Source organism: Equus caballus, chromosome 25 (genome assembly GCF_041296265.1).
Source record: "Equus caballus isolate H_3958 breed thoroughbred chromosome 25, TB-T2T, whole genome shotgun sequence".
Lineage (NCBI taxonomy): Eukaryota > Metazoa > Chordata > Mammalia > Perissodactyla > Equidae > Equus > Equus caballus.
The window spans coordinates 8893833-8911329 of record NC_091708.1 but is presented as its reverse complement, the minus strand read 5'-3'; the positions used below and the strand labels follow the sequence as shown (position 1 = coordinate 8911329).

The window sequence follows — 17497 nt, the reverse complement described above, 5'->3', positions numbered from 1 at the left end:
AGTTTCTCCCTCCAAGGCCGGGAAAGGAGTCAGCCTCCGCCTGTGTCACGAGTCTTTCTAAAACCAGAGGGTTCCTAGCTGTGCATACCTGATAGAATTGAAAGTTGGAAATAAGGAGAGTTGGAGAGAAGAGGAATGTGGAAAGGGGAAAAGAAAGGTAAGAACAAGGGGAAGAGGGAGGAGGGGTCAAAGGAAGGAAGGGAAGAGGAATATAAAAATGGGAGAAGGGGGAATGGAGGAAGAAGGATGAGAGCAAACTTGAAGAACGCTAAGTGAAGGAAGAGGTGGGTTATTAAAAGTGAGATGGAAGAAAGCCTGGAAAAGGCGCTAAAAGTGGTGGAAGTAGGAAGACAGAGAAAGGCCTTGCATTGCCCCTTTCTGGCCATTCATAGACCACCAATCTTGGGCCTAAGGGAACTACGTATTCCTCTGGAATGGATAAAGAAACAAAGAAAGGAAACACCTCTTTCCATTCCGCACTTCTCCCTAGCACTAGGTGGTTCTGGGAAGTCCTTCTTGTCCCCCAAACTGACTAGGTACAGTGAGGGACTGGAGGCCCAGGAAGCCACTTCACCAGGTCATCGATGGCATCTTTCACTGCTGTTATGGACAGCACCACCATCAGTGGTATCACAGTTGTGTACCATGCCAAGGAGGAGATCTGGGGAATCAACTGTGAGAGGGAAGGGGAGAGAAACTTGGGTCAGAAAGCTTAAAGGACAATATATTTCCTCCGAATCCCCACCCCCACCAGCATTTTCTCCTCCATAGGTGCCTAATAAATTCAACTATCCTAGTCGCTTTACACTGTTATAGCCTCTATATACCCCTCAAATATAAGTAAATATCTCCCAAGAAAGGATGAAAGAAGAGGAGATGGTAAGTTGCCACCTTTCTGTCCTGAACTCTACTACCTTAGTCTTGGAGGCAAAAGTCCAGTTCTCCTCGGATAATGAAGGTGCTGGGGTAGTGGGTAAGAGCAGACTTGGGAAAACTACATATCTTCCCACACCCCTTCAGCACAGGGGAAAATGAGACCATCTGTCCCTCTTTCCCAATCTGGGCCTGCCCTGCTTTCTGGCCCTTTGCTGGTACTCTTATGGCCTAAACCATTCCTGTTCCTCAGCACTCCTGCATGTTAACTTTCTGTCAGGGAGGCTGAGACAAGGAGGAAGAATGGGTTTACAGCTGTAGTTGGACTAAAGAGTCCGGGGCCTCCTATGTCAAGCTGAACTGTGGCCAAGCAGCCATGATGAGGGTGCTCCCCTTCCTTGGGATTTGGTGACCTTGTATCCTTCCCCTGGCTAATCCTGACCACAGCTACTCTAGAGGACTGGCGTGAGACACCATCTGGCTGTTATCTAAAGAAAGAAGACATCTTTCAGTTTAGGGAGGAGAAGGATTGATTATGCAACCTGACCCCAGCAAGGCTGATAAAACACTCTGTGGAAAACGCAATACCTGTAGGAATAGCAAAATGAGGAAATACGCATTTGCAAGTCTCTGGAACTGTTCAAACAGGTTCAGGGGCAAGAAGTTAAGGACATTATATTTTGAGGTCTTGATGGTATTATTCTGTAAGTAAAAGAAAACAAGCACATTAGAGGAACAAAAGACCCCATCTCTCAGTCTTAACTAAAAGGACCAAGATCACTTTGGAAAATGGGAAAAAGCCAGTTCCCCACCACAGGGGGGAGGGAGGGAAGAAATGTTTGTCCTCCCCCTTTTCTTTGAGGCCTAGAGGATGCAAAGATGGCAAGACTGATCAATATGAGACTTTTGGAAAGGAGACAGAATGCCTTTCTGCCTGGATAGAATTTTTTGTTTATTGATGCTATTGATAATACTAATGATAATAAAAGAAACAACAGGGGCCAGCCTGGTGGCGCAGTGGTTAAGTTCACACATTCCGCTTCTTGGCGGCCTGGGGTTCTCCGGTTCAGATCCTGGGTGCGGACATGACACCGCTTGGCAAAAGCCATGCTGTGTTAGGCGTCCCACGTATAAAGTAGAGGAAGATGGGCATGGATGTTAGCTCAGGACTGGTCTTCCTCAGCAAAAAGAGGAGGATTGGCAGTAGTTAGCTCAGGACTAATCTTCCTCAAAAAAAAGAAAGAAAAGAAAAGAAAAGAAACAACAATAAAAATTTACACTTACTGAATATTTACTATGAGCAAGGCACTGTTCTAAGCATTTTATATGTAGCAACTTACTTAATTCTCACAACGACCCTATGAGGGAAGTACTATACGATCACCTTTTGAGGATGAGGAAATTGAGGTTATTTGCCCAAGATCACAAGTCATGGAGTTGGGATTGTTCTGTCCCTGGGCCCCAATCCACTTGTGCAGCCATCCAAATACTCTCCTTTCTTAGAATCTGAAATTCTTCACTTTTATCTTACCCTCTGGTCCCTAAGGTCCTCCTCAGCCCTAAACAGTAGGCCAGTCTGCCATCTGTGTTAGCGCTAATCCAGAGCTCTCTAATGAGGCTTTTCTTAGCCTGGCACACTCAGTTTGGTGTGCCTTTACATGCTGCTTTCAATGCTGAAGGATGTCAGATGCCAAAGGCAAATTACTGTCTTTCAACCTTAGTCCTCTGAAGGTTTCTACATCGGCCACTGTCAGCATTGGAGAATCACTTGCCCCTTAACTGTCCTGAGAGAGTCTGACTAGTTTTGGCCTACATCTAAGCTGTTATTTTGCTGAGTGAAAATGGGAACTTGCTACGTCTTCAATCCTGATCTCAAGACGCTGACAGGACCACCTTACTTTCTACATTGGGGTCTTCAATCATTCAACCTAAGATGTTAGAGCTTGAATCTAAGAGCTCAAGAAAAGCAGAAGAATGACCCCGAATAATTCCCTAAGGACAGGGCTTCTCTCCCACCTCTTCCATCTATAAGGCCAAAATGAAAGAAGAAACCCACCTGCAGTCCTGGAGTACAGATACTGCTCAAGTATGAAGACTCTTGCTGGGCCCTACCTTGGGAAGGCTCAGAGTCCTTCTCTTGGAGAACCAAAACCATTCAGTGCTAAGGCTAAAACTTTCCCAGGAAGGCTAGACAGGCTACACAGTCAAGACTTACCCAAGGTCTATTTCCAAAGGGAAGAGAAGCTAGTCACATAGCTTAGCACTTTGGAATTTAGAGAGCCAAGCTAAAATGAAGATTTCCTTGGTGTTTCTCCATGATTTTGCAATTAATAATAAATCAAATACTATACATTTCTCAAGGCTTGCTCTGTTCACAGCCCTATGCTGGGATATACTAGTAGAGGCTGAAAAAGAATTAAACAAGGTCTATCCTGGGAGAAGCTCATAGGTCTGTCTTGAATGGAGTTCTAACTAAACGATCTCTAAGGGCCCTTCCAGCCCTGAGAGTATGTTATTCTAACATAGAAATAGTTTTCTTTGATCATAAGAAACTCTGAATTTCTTGGTGTCTAAGTCCAGATGGTTCTGATACTTGGACTCAAAGATCTTTTGATCTTTTGCCTTACTGAAGCACTGGCCTTTACTATTGATTTTCCATTTGATCTTATAGCTAATTATTGTATTTTAGGTTTCTACTCACTCATTTGTTTCGCAAAGACAAAAGCCATGCTGATTCTGCCTCAAGATAGAAGTCTCAGTACTTCTTTACTAACCTGGCAACTAGAGTGTTTTGTTCTACTCTTAAACATCAAACCAGAAGCAATATCTCAAGAACGTAGAATGTCAGCTTAACTATGAACTTCCTCAGTGTTTAGTTCTTTTGGCAGAGGTGATAAAATTCAAGCATGATAGAGGTGGTAGATTTTGGTTTGGGCTATTTATTTACTTGGGGAGTGATACTTGACTGATGGCTAAATGGGGGAATACAGGAGAACAGAAGGTCAAGGACATAATGGACGTCAGTAGTTAGGCATTGGGAAGAGGAAAATGAGTAGGAATGGAGGAAATTAGAGAAATAGGAGGAAAATGAGCAATGAGTATGGCCAAAGAAATGAAATGGTTGTTCAATACATAAGAATCAGTCAAACTTGTTTATTTATTCATTAACTATTGAGCATATAGCCAGCCGTGGTGGTCTAGCGGTTAAGATTTGGAGCTCTCACTGCCCCAGGTTTGTTTCTGCTCAGGAACCATACTACCCAGTTGTCAGTTGTCATACTGTGGTGGCTGCATCTTGCTGTGATGCTGAAAGCTATGCCACCAAGATTTCAAATACCTGCAGGGTCATCCATGGTAGACAGAGTTTAGTGGAGCTTCCAGACTCAGACAGACCAGGAGAAGGACCTGACCACTCACTTCGGAAAAAATTGGCCATGAAACCCTGTGAATAGCAGTGGAGCATTGTCTAAGACAGTGCCAGAAGGTGAGAGGATGGTCCAAAAAGACCGGGCAGGGTTCTGCTCTGCTGTACACAGGGTCACTATGAGTTGGAATCCACTCAATGGCACTGACAAAAAATTTAGCACATTTATTAAATGTTACTTATGTGCTAAATATTGTGATGGGAACTGTGGATACAGAGATGAATGAGACTATTTTCAAGGGGTAATAGTTTCTTACAGAAAAAGAACTAACTTTTTTCACAATCATATATAACTCCCACAACTACTATGTAAGGTGAACATTATTATGCCCTTTTTATAGATAAGGAAACTGAAGATCAGAGAAGTTAAATAACGTGCCTAAAGATGCAAGGTTCGTAAGGAGTAGAGCTGTGTTCAACTCAGGTCTGTCTGATGCCAAAATCTAGTTTTGCTGCACCACAGTGCTTCTTATGCAGGTTGAGACGATAGAGATGGGGAAAACCTGCTCCCACGGCCATACCCTGAATGTTGTTATTATCCAGAACCTAACTCAGAAATTATAAACTAATATCCTGCAGATATGACAAATATGTATGGCTATAAATATTCTTATATAATTATAGTTATATATATATATAGATATATATAGCTTCATGTGCATGAAATAACATATGTATAAAGATATTGATTCTAACTGTAAAAGATTGGAAACAACCCAAATGTCAATTTATAATGAATTGGTTATATAAACTATGTTAAATCTCCATAGGAAATACTATGCAGCTGAAAAAGAAAGAAGAAAAAAGCTATTATGAAAACATCTCCAGGACATATTAAGGTACAGAATAGTATAAGAAAGTGGGAAAATTAAGAATATATATTTGTATTTGCTTTATTTGCACAAAGAAGCACTGATGACTACACAAGAAACTAATAAAAGTGATTCCCTGTAGGGAGCAGATGTGGACAAGAATGGGGTGTTGGAGCATGGCTTTTAAATGTGGCTTTTTATGAGTTACTAATTCATAAATAAATAAATAAGTGAAAAATGAACAATCCAATAGAAAATGGGCAAAGATCATTAACAAGTAGTTTCCATAAAAGGAAGTACAAAAGGCTAATTAACATGAAAAGATTATTGATCTCACTCAAAATTAGGGAAAGATAGATAACAGAATGTCATTTTTTATCTAAGAGCCCGGCAAAGATGAAAAAGATTGATAATACCCAGTTTGGCAGGAATATGGAGAAGTGAGCAATATCTACTGTAGGTAGAAATATAAATGGATATAATCTTTTTAGAGGGAAATCTGGCAAAATGTATCAAAATTTTTAATGTGTTTTCCTTTTGACCCAGTTAATTCACTTCTGGGAAACTCTCATAAGATATATTCACACATGTGCCAGGATATATGGTGTTCATTCAGGACCATTTATCATAGCTAAATACTGGAGACATTTGTGTGTGTGTGTATGTGACGAAGATTGTCCCTAAGCTATCATCTGTGCCAGTCTTCCTCTATTTTGTATGTGGGATGCTGTCACAGCATGGCTTGATGAGTAGTGTATAGGTCTGCACCTGGGGTCCAACCTCACAAACCCCCGGCCACTGAAGTAGAGTGTGCAAACTTAACCACTATGCCACTGGGCTGGTCCCCCAGAGACATTTCTTTTTTTTGAGGGGACACCAGGATATGAATGGAGACATTTTAAATGTTCATCAATAGAAAACCAGTTAAATAAATTAAGGTATATAGACACAATGGAAAACTCTGCCGCTATTAAATGAATTAGGTTGATCTGTATGTATTGTCATAGATAGATGTCTAAGTGAAAAAAGGAAATTGTGGAACCCATGCTTTCATTTGTGCAAGAAAAAGCTACAGTATTTCTTTTCTAGGAGTTATATATAAAACCCAAAATCTGAGATACATTCTTCCCTGAGCCTAGGTCACTCGATTAACTTTGGTTTCTGAGCCTTCACTGCACCAGCCTTCACTGTATAGGAGCTTGAGAGAAAGTAGCACCTGTATTGTGGGATCTACATCTACAAGGTTCCTGCCTCACTGACAGAGGAGAATACTAGCCCGCATCTGGAATAGCCTGAGGGCTGATACTCACGGGATATCCAAATAGAGTATTGAATTCTCTGTTGTTGGCTTGCAGACATCTCTCTGGTTCTGAAAAAGAGGAGAGGTATGATGAGAAGGATGCTTCTCTATAGATCAGAGTGGGAGGCTGGCTGCTAGTGATGACTCCACTAGATCCTCACATTTTCTCACTGAGGATTTTTGTCTACAAATGGGACTTTGTCTCTTTATTCAAAGAATCAAGAAATACAATAAAAATGGAAATTCTTGTGTTCAAGCTTTCTGGAGGCAACAAAGCAAGTAACTTCTGAGGAGTTCTCCACCATTAATGCTTCTAGTATTCCTAGATTATGTCCCCACAGACAACAGGATGGTCTGCACCAACGTTACTGCCAAACAGAAACCCAGCCCTCTCTTATAAGTCAATTCCAGCACCTTATTTTAAGATATCTGAGGTTCTTTCCAAGGAAGCCTTTCCTAAACTTGCTTGCCTAAATTTAAATTAATAAATCATTACTGAGCATCTATTGCACAGAAGCCACTGTGCTGGATGCTGTGGGGGGACAGAAAGATGAGTAAGACAGAGTCCCTGACTTCAAAGGACTTGTAGTTTAGTAGAAGTGAGCCTGGTACTACAACACATGGCAAAATCATCATATCAAAACACATAGGTGTCACAAACTATTACAAATAAGTGAGTCCATTACTATGAAAAGTCTTAAAAATGCATATTATCAATAGATCGTTCTGTCCTGAATGAAACATTCCTATAGTCTCTTCAATTATTCATTGGTTCAACAAGCATTTACTGAGTTCTTGGCAGGGGTCAGGCCGTGTGCTAGGTCCTAGGGTTATACCATCCCTGACCATCCTGGGATTCCTATTCCTAGTGGGGAAGACAAACATAGAAGAAAATGTCAATCCAATGTAAGGGCAGTGATATTGATAGCAACAGGGTGTTAGGGGTGCACAGAAGAGAGGATGGAAGTCGGGGAAAGTCGGGTATGGAAGTGTTCCTGGAAGAAAAGATGTTTGAATTACTCAGTCAGGGAAGTGTTCCTGGAGGAGAAGACGTTTGAATTACTTGATGATATGGTATGAGTGCTTCCTAGTTCTTGAGCCTGGATAACATATATACCAAGCAACCTAGAATTTGGCCTGAAGGTTGACACTGCTGTTAAGCCTTCTACCTTTCATGCTTCTAGAAATTCCTAGACCATGTTTCCACAGAATTTGTCTCCTCAGAGAGTAGGTTCTAGCAACCCCTCTGCCTTTGAGTTATACTGAATGTCTATTTTCCTCCAGCCCTCCAAAGTTCTCCTTGGCTCAGGGATCCCAAGACTAGAAACGAATTTCCTTCCTTGGCCTTCAAAGATTCTTCATCTAGGCTACAGACTCTTACTTGATCTCGAACTTACTCACCTCACTTCTCTAAGAGAAGTCTCTGGTTCCAGCTCCTAGAAACCCAACCCTGCAACTGTTCAATTTTTTAAAAAAGTGATAATTCACATAACATAAAACTCACCCCCTTAAGGTGTACAATTCAGTGGTTTTTAGTATATTCATGAGGTTATGCAACCATTGCCACTAATTCTAGAACATTTTCATCACCCCCAAAAGACACCCCATACCTGTACTCCCAATTCTCCCCTTCCCCAGTCCCTGGCAAACACTAATCTACTTTCTGTCCTATGGATTTGCCTATTCTGGACATTTCATATAAATGGAATAGTATGTGCTTTATTGTAACTGGCTTCTTTCATTTAGTGTAATGATTTCAAGGTTCACCATGTTGTAGCATGTACCAGTATTTCATTACTTTTTATGACTGAATAGTATTCCATTGTATGGATATACCACATTTATTTATCCATTTATCCACTGATGACTATTTGGCTTGTTTCCATCCTTTTGCTAATATGAATAAGCTTGTTATGAGCATTTGTGTACAAGTGTTTGTGTGGACATGTTTTCATTTCTCTTGGGTATATACATGGGAGTAGAATTGCTGGGTCATATGGTAATTCTATGTTTAACGGTTTGAGGAACTGCAAACTGTTTTTCACAGCAGCTGCACTATTTTATATTCCCACTCACAATGTATGAGTGTTCCAATTTCTCCACATCCTTCCCAACACTTACTATTGACTGTGTTTTCTATTTTAACCATCTTAGTGGATGTGAAGTAATATCTCATTGTGGTTTTGATTTGCATTTCCCTAGTGACTAATGATGATATCGAGTATCTGTTCATGTGCTTATTGAACATTTATATATCTTCTTTGGAGAAACATCTACTCAAATTCTTTGTTCATTTTTAGACTGGGTCAATAATATTTTTATCACTGAGTTATAAGAGTTCTTTATATATTCTAGATAAAAGTAATTTATCAGACATATGATTTGCAAATAGTTTCTCCCACTCTGGTTTTAAATGCCATTTTTATAATGTACTAAATTCTAATATACTGAATGTGATTCTGGGTTTTCTGTTATGTTCCATTGTTCTATCCATCTCTTAAATTATGCAGCTTTTAATATAGGATAGCAAGTCTTTTTTAAAGTCTTCTTGGCTATTCTTTCTATTTTCTGTTCTAGGTAAGCTTCAGAATCATTTTTTCCAGTTCTCTCAAGATTGAAGTTTTGATTAGAGATGAAGACAAAGAAAATTTTATTCACTAGAATCTGGGGATGGAGTGAAAGTAGGTTATTAGAGAGGCAGAATTACCTCTTATGGGAAAAACACTCAGGCTGGGAAACTACACTGCATGTCTCAGGGGTCAGGGATCATAGACTTTTGAAAGATAGCTGAAGAGAGAGCCAATGATAAGACAGGAACCCTTATGGTTCTTTACATAATTTCCTCCATTCCTCCTCTAGTCATTAGCAAAAATTACTAAACATCATGAAGTTAGAACACAAGTAAACTTCTTATAGAAACTATCTAAGGGGCTGAAGTCTGCACATTGAGCAGTGCAAAAACAGAGAGAATTATGAAGAAGTTGAGGGGTTTGCACAAATTGTGGGAAAGGTGAAACTGGGATGTTTAGCTACTTTTAAACAAGGATTTGAGAGTATACAAGTTTGGATTATACAGATTAATTTGGTTTTAGAGCTGACATTTTGCGTGATTAGCCCCCACCCAGTCACATACAATATTGCTGTGAGGGCGACAGAGAGAGATGTTGGTGTACCCTTGGGGAGCCACTCCTTTGAACGTGATGATCACGTCTGGACGGTCACCTTGCTGGCAATCCATAAACAAGTGGCTGAGTCTTCCCTGGACTAGGTTTACCACCCAGCTACGCAGCTTGTAGTCTTTTCTACTGGACTAGTGCATTTCTTTCTTGTTTCATTCTTGTGATTACTAGGGGAAGTTGAGATGGACTTGCTGTGCCTTGTTTTGACTAGTTAGTGCCTTATTTACAACCGTGTGATACAAGAGCTTCCGCTAACCATTGTGGCTTAGGTTATCCAAAGAAGTGGAACACGTATGGCTCAGATCATTTAGCTGTGTCTAGAATTTCTAGCTGCTGCGTGGCCTCTGTGCTTTGTGCAGGGACTTTCTTAGGGGCCCAGACAGCTGCCTGATTTGGGCAGAGGACCAGGGGAGCACTGGTGCTTCTCCCAGTGTTGAGATTATTCAATCCCTGAGCAGGCTAATTTCTGCTACGTTCATACTCAGTTTTCTCAGGCATTGGTGAGTAAAACCAGTCTCTCCCATGCCATTTGCTGCTCTAACTATACCCAACAGACGAGCGCAGTCTCTCCATTTATTCAAAAATATTATTTTATGATTCTTGATAACGTCCTAATATTTTATTATTGAATTTCATATTTCTTATTAAATTTAATGCTAGATATCATTGATTATTTTTTAATTTAATAAAGGTCTAACACGTTTTCCCAGCAATTCATCTGAGCACAGTAGGCTCTTCTCTCTAACCCATGTATCCAGGAGGTACATGGAGTCCAGGCTCTGCACAGCAACTGAACACATACCTCCCTCTTTGAGTTAAGAGTAAAGTAAAGCAGGTAGATGCCAAAGTTCAGAGCCTGAGTTAGAGGCAGACTAAGACTCCAAAGTGGGGGCTGGACTACCCTTGCCTGGTTCTGGCTCTTTGATACCAGACCTGTCACGAAAGAAGAGGAAGGAGAAAGGAAAGTAGCATTTTCACCCGGTGGGGAAGAGGAATTGAGGGCAACAAAGTCAGATCTCATAAGATACCTCTAAAAAAGGAAAAGCGAGAATCCTGAGAAAAGTGGTTAAAACTTCAGTTTGCACAACCAATTGGAGAAGCAACTAAAAGTCTGAGGGAGAAAGCAGACAAGCTTAAGGAAAGCAAGTAGCCAGTCATGTTTGAGGTGATAAAGGCAGAAAGAAACTGTTCAGACTGGATTAATCCAGTTAGGAGGTTAATCCAGGACCCCGTAGGGCTTGTGAAAACTGTTGAGAAAAGACTAGGATGACTAAGTGTTTTCCTTAACACCTACTAATTCAAAGTTTATTCCTGTTTGGCTGAAACAAGAATGAAAAAATGTGAATTATGGATAGAGGTGAGAACTACAGAAGATAGGAAATTGGCTTAGACAAGGAGAGTCTAGGAGACGGTCTGGTTGAAGAGGTCCAGGCTGTGGAATTCAAGGAGACAAACTCCCACCTTCGCCTCTGGTAACTGTGGAAAATGCATCCCTCACGGGGAACTCAGGGCTGAGTCTACAGCCTGTTCAGCAAAGGCCTGGTTTCACAGGGACCTGTGCTGAGAGCTGGCCTGGCGGTGGCAAAATCATTCAAGAGAAAGGGCCAGACACCTTAGTGAAGCAAGGCAACTTGCTATTATAAAATATGCAGTGGATTTAAAGTTTAAAAATATAGCAGGCTCCTACAGTGGTTAAGAACATGAGCAATTGAGTCAGGCTGCCAGCGTTCAAATCTCAGTCCCTCATTTATCAGCTGGGTAGCCTTGAGGAAGTTACTTAACCTCTCTGAGACTCAATTTCTTCATCTGTAAAATGGAAATGATAATAATACCTACTCATAAGATTATTGTGAGGATTACTAAATTAAGGCCTGCAAAGCATTTTAGAACAATTCCTGATATATAAAAAATGCTAAGAAAATTTTAGCTATTCTAGACTGGGCTCTATGACCAAATTGTTAAGTGACTTAGGGCAAGTCACTTTCCGTTTCTGGGCTTTAGTTTCCTCATGCGTAAAACGGGGTAGTAAAATCCACATTACTTGCTAATGTAAGGGTTAAATGACATGGTAATTGTAAAGTGCCTACATCATTCGTGACACATCAAAAGTGCTCAGTACATGATATTTTTTGTCCTTTATCTTAGGCAATATCAAGGAGATTCTGTAAGCATCATTATAGTTGTCCCCAAATAGATTTTGAACTTCTAGCTATCTCCCACGGATGTCCTAAGCTGATCCATCCAGTAGAGAAGGAAGGGTACAACAGTCTGGTGAGGGGAACTCTATTCAGTCCCTTGGTGGGATGGCAGTAGAAGACAAGTGTCAAAATAGGAGAAGCTTCTGTCTAAGGATGTCTAATTTAGAGTTTTGGTTCAAATGCCAAAGTGAAAAACTTAGCTCTTACTCAATCTTGATGTAATCCAACCTCAGGTTTTAGGGGTTACAGCTACAGAAGACTGGATATTACCTTAGACATGGAAGTGGCAGAAATTAAAAGGGAAAATGAGCTCTGTAAGAGGGAATTAGAGAATGTAGCACACCGAAAGATAAGTAACTAGGAGGAGAAGGAGGGAGGGAGAAAAAGGCAGGCAGGCCAGTTGGTCAGGCGGCAATCAGGTTAGGAGGTTCTGAGCAAATGTCTCCTTGCTTACAGTGGGAAATCAACCACAAATGGGATTTTCCAGCTAAAGCAAGAAAACAGTGAGATGACATTTAGGAGCGAAAGTCTCTAACTAGCAGAATCGTCAAGACCCCTCTCCTTACACCACCAGACTCCCAGCTCAATTAAGCCCAGGTGCTGGTGAGAGAAACTCTGCAGCGGCTTCTTGCTGTCGTTATTGATCAACAGGCCTAGGTGATTTCACCCAAGTCACCTAATGCATGAGACTGAAAATTTCCCATCTCTAAAAGTAAGTGAGGATAGCTGCCAGGGGAAGGATAATTGGCCAATTTCTGGAATTTCTGGTCAGGTTAGTTGGAGTCAATTTACAGTAGGAATACGGGAATTTCTTAGATTCCAAGTGATCACAATTTATTGTACGGTAGTCAAACAGCATAATCTGAAACATTGCAGCCGTCAGTAGATTTAGCTAACCATATGGCTTCCAGTCTTGGGTAACCCCCAAAATTTATATTTCATCTCTCCACACTGCATCTCTAAGATCTCTGGAGTATAGCCATCAAATGATATTTTCATCTAAAGAATGATAAGAATAGCTAAATGACATAGCAGAGAGTCACCACAGGGAAGGCCAAGGTCTGTGGTCTTGCAGAAGAGGCAGTAACTAATTTGTTTTCCCCACTACCATTTCATTACATGTTTCTGGTTCAGTCTACCCACTGCCATGTCTCACGGTTTACAATCAGCTCAGTTATCATACTTACGTACAGTACTATCTTCCCCAACTAAACAAAGAGCTCCTTAAAGGCAGAGACCATGTCTTTTTTTCTCTCCTTTAAATCTCTGTACCTGACTGCTTAGCTTAGTCCATAGATTTAATAAAGATGTGTTGAATGGACAAGGACACAAGTGAAGAGATGCTAGAAACATGTTCTGTTAAATTGTGGTCAGATTTCTGTCCAAACTCCTCCAAAGGAGGATTATCACCTCCTCTTGTGGGAGTATCTACATAAGCACAGAACAGCTGGGCTGCAAGAGAAATCCCGGCTAAGACTAATTCTTTGTTTACCTTTCTGTGCTAAGGTCAGCAAACAGGAGGATATGCATCATGGCTGAGGGGGTGGGTAGAATGCAGTGTCGAAAAGAACCTGGAGAGGAAGCTCGTTAAAGTCTTGAATGTCATGAAAAGTTCTGTTCTTGAGCTACTATAGCTCTCATGTGACTTCTGCCTCTGACCATCCCCTATAGCTTCGCTAATTCTTTTGAGTTTAGCAGAAACAAGACTGGAATTGCTCAAAGGACAAGATACTAAAGAAAATCAAAATAGAAATAAAAGACAAAAAACCCCTCAAACCCAAAACAAACCCCAAACCCTAATTTATTAACAGTGTGCCACAGAAGATTGGTTGGCTGGCACAATTCAAGATGTGCTCAAAACCAACGGCCCTAACCCCTGTTCTTGGAGACCTTCAGGCTCTCCCCTTCCTCTCCAAGGAGACACCACTCATGAGCTGATGGGACACCATTCATACTACCCCTCGCAGGCAGAAGCTGAGAGTGGTGCTTCGCCGTTCTCACCTCATTGAGAATGTAGAACCACTGACTTCTCATCAGTGTGGTAAAAGTAAACTCAGTCATGCTTGACCGAACTGCTAGATACCACTCTCAGTGCTTCTCAGTCATAAAACCTTCCTTGGCAGAGGAGATGAGAGGTTGGGAAAGTTACAACAAAGGTCATCAGTTAGAAACAAAATGCCATTCACACTAAGCTGAGTCTAACAGTAACCACTGGTGATGCTAAAGAAGCAATTTTAGAGATTCAAAAAGTAATCTCATGGTTTAGGATTGCTAGATTTAGCAAATAAAATACAAAACCAAAATATGTCCCCAATATTACATGGGACACACTTATACTAAAAAATTATTCATTGTTTACTGAAATTCAAATTTAACTGAGAATCACGTATTTTATCTGGCAACCCTGTGTCTGTTCTTGAGGTCAGGAAATGTTCCTACAAATTACTTCAACTGTTGCTTTAAATTTTCTAAAGAAACTAGAATTCTAAAGAAAACAGAATTCTAGAAACTAACTCTAAAAACTTTAGATGTCTGTTTTACTCTAAATAACTTTACTGAGATATAATAGACATACCATAGAATTCACCAATTTAAAATAAAATGTACAAGTCAATGATTTTTAGTATGTTCACGATACAGATGTCTATTTTGTGTGTTTAATTATGGTGTTGTACAGGATTCTATTACTAAGGTTCTGATTAACTTTTTACTCTACAAGTCACAATAACTATGCCCCCCTCCGCTATTTCTTTTTCTATCCTTTCCTTTTAGTTTCTCCAACTCAGTTATTTTCCCTTTGTGATTACAATTTTTTCCTTAATGATTTTTCAAATCACCCAAAGTAACACATAAATATCTTTTAACTGTAACAAATCCAAAATCAGAAATATATAGCTAAAAAATATAAAGTTTCCTTTCCCATGCCTTCTACACCTTCTCCGTTTCCCAAGGGAACCACTTTAACAGATCGGTGCATATTCTTTGGGTCCCTTCCCTTTCAGGGTATTTATATACAAACATATAGAAACAGCTGTATATGGGTTTCTTTAAACAAATGAGATCCTACTGTAAATATTGCTCTGCAAGTTGCTTTTTTCTTTTCACACTATGTATTGGAGATCTTTCCAGGTCAATTCATACAAGTGTCTCTCATCCTTTTGAATTTACTACCTAGCATTATTTAAGCACCTATCAGTACGTGTTAATAATTTTTATTGTTCTGTTGTGGTGGTGGTGATGACAATGATGATATTTGTAGATGTGTGTGAGTGGTAAAAGAGGGGTAAAGGAGAAGTATAACAGATGGGTCAGACTTGCAAACTCTCCAGGACAAAGAGAGCTCTGTAGGCACTGTGCTAGGCAGACAATTTAGTAGAACCACACAACACATATGCAAAACAATAAAGAAACAGCTCAAGGCAGGATATAAATAAGATTTAAAATGAATTGTAGGAACCCAAGAGAATTGAAATTATACGTCTATACAAAAATTTGTCCATGAATGTTGATAGCAGCATTGTTCATAATAGCCAAAAAGTAGAAACAACCCAAATGTCTATCAATTAATGAATGGATAAACAAATTGTAGCACATCCACACAGTGGAATGGTACTCAGCCACAAAAAGGAGTGAAGTATTAATATATGCTAAACATGGATAAGCCTTGAAAACATAAGTGAGAGAAGCCAGTCACAAAAGGCTACATATTATATGATTCTATTTATGTCATGTCCAGAATAGTGAAATCTACAGAGATAGAAAGTAGATGAGTTGTTGCCAGGGGCCAGGAGAAGGGGGAATTGGGAGTGATTGCTAATGGGTGAAAGGGTTTCTTTCTGGAGTGAGGAAATGTCCTAAAATTAAATTATGGTCATGATTGCACACTTCTGTGAATATACTAAAAATCGCTGAATTGTATGCTTTACAAGGGTGAATTTTATGGCAATTATATCTCAATAAGGGTATTATTTTTTAAAAAACTATAGAAACCAAGCACTATAGGAATTCAAGAAGGAAAGATAATGATAGGGGGTGGTGACTAGAATTGTTGCAGAAGGCTTCATGGAGAAGGACTTGTCCTAAACAAAAAAAAAGAATATAGGTTCAATACAGATGTAGGGAACAGATATCTAGGCAGGAAGAACAACTTAATGAAAGGGTTGGCACTGAGACAAGACAAGTTTTATGATAGTACCCCAGGTAGGAAGAGTCCGAAGGAGGCAGAAAGCAAGACTATAAAGTCAGGCCTTTAATACTAGGCTAATGATCTTAAATTTTATCTAGTAGCTGACAAGGAACCCCAGAAAGATTTTAAGAAAGGAAAAATGTGATAAAATTGGAATTTCAGAAAGATTAATATGATAGATTTACAGAGAAACAGATTGCAGACAGAAAGACCACTTAAAAGACTGCCACAGTATTCAACATTTGAAATGATGAGAGCCTGAATTAAGAAAGTGGTGAAAAACAGATAAGCAAGATGCTGTAACTAGTCCATATTCACTCTATACGCTGTAAGTTTTCCAACCAGAATAGGCTGACAGCCTAGAAAAGGGCATAAGTACCTGCAAAATTACTGGGCTTGCCACTGTTATTTTGTTGTCCCAGGCCAAAGACCAACATCTTGGATGGACCAGTATTAATTGCTCACTGCTTAAAACAGCACAAGCAATAACTCTACTGCAATAGGTAGGCCTAGCGTACCTAAAGGGATTTAGGCCAGGAAAACTGGTTTAAATTATTTTTCATTGGTAAAGCATTTGACTTTTGAAGTGATCTACATTTGTAAACATTCAAGTTCTTAATTATCTTCCTGAATGAAAGCATCAAGCTCTTGTATTTTTCACATATTGTATTTAAACATGTGTTTACCATGTGCCAGATACTGTCCTAGGAGCTTTACAAATATTACCTCATTTAATCCTCACAAAATACTTACGAGGCAGCACTATTATTAGCCCCATTTTACAGATGAGAAACTGTAACATAGAGAAACTAAGAGATTTGCCCAAGATAATATAGTAAGTGGTGGAGCTAGGATTCAAACCTAGAACTGTATGGCTCCAGAATCCGTGCTCTTAACCACTATGCCCCCCATGATCTTTACTTCATTGCATTTCCTGTAGATATAATTTGATATTTCTCCGTGCTATTACTTAAAGGCTGTCTGTCACTAAACCATAATCTCCATAAGAGCAGAGATTCTGTCTAGTTTAGTTGCCATTGTATTACCAGCATGTAGCACAGTGGCAGGCATTCATTTGTTGATAAATAAGTATTTTTTGAAGAAATAAATCAGTCTTTATTGATGATTACATTTTCATTTGCCTTGAACTTACTACTCCCTAAAGTATTCTGCTGTCCATATTTCCTGTTCATAAGAAGATGCAGGAGAAATCAGTCTGTTAGCTTGTTTTCCTCAGCCCTCTCTCCTTTAGTAGTTCTGAAAATAGGCGATGACTCTCTGGTTTTCCCTTGGTTGGGAGTTCCCTGACTTCCTCTTTCTGGAACTAGGGGCTGTGCCTTTGGAATGGGCTCCCTTCAGGAATCAGACAACTGCACAATGACAGAAAGTCAAGAAGGTAGAGTGTGGCCTTAAATCAGTGACCCAATTTCATTCTCTATACCTTCTCCATTCCTCAAAAGGAAGCCTAATTATAGAACTACATTCTGGCTTGCTTTTTCAAAATTTTATGTCAGAAAATTTTTTT

General features: G+C 39.9%; 1 protein-coding gene across 38 annotated transcripts in view; it reads right to left on the bottom strand.

Moving 5' to 3' along the window:
- The window catches only part of LOC100068071 (phospholipid-transporting ATPase FetA), a 129300-nt gene that overhangs the window by 66404 nt on the left and 45399 nt on the right, over positions 1–17497 (bottom strand). For 21 of the 38 annotated variants that reach the window (XM_070250637.1, XM_070250640.1, XM_070250645.1 and 18 more), the window contains 3 exons: positions 6420–6478; positions 1462–1575; positions 575–673 (listed from right to left, as the gene is read on the bottom strand). Coding sequence is in view for 24 of the 38 variants with exons in the window: in XM_070250619.1 (XP_070106720.1) it covers positions 575–673; positions 1462–1575; positions 6420–6478 (272 nt within the window). In the remaining 14 variants the exon portion in view is untranslated. Of the gene's footprint in view, positions 1–533; positions 675–1461; positions 1576–6419; positions 6479–17497 lie in introns of those variants that run through there. The other 17 variants (XM_070250635.1, XM_070250638.1, XM_070250642.1 and 14 more) reach the window with 4 other exon arrangements.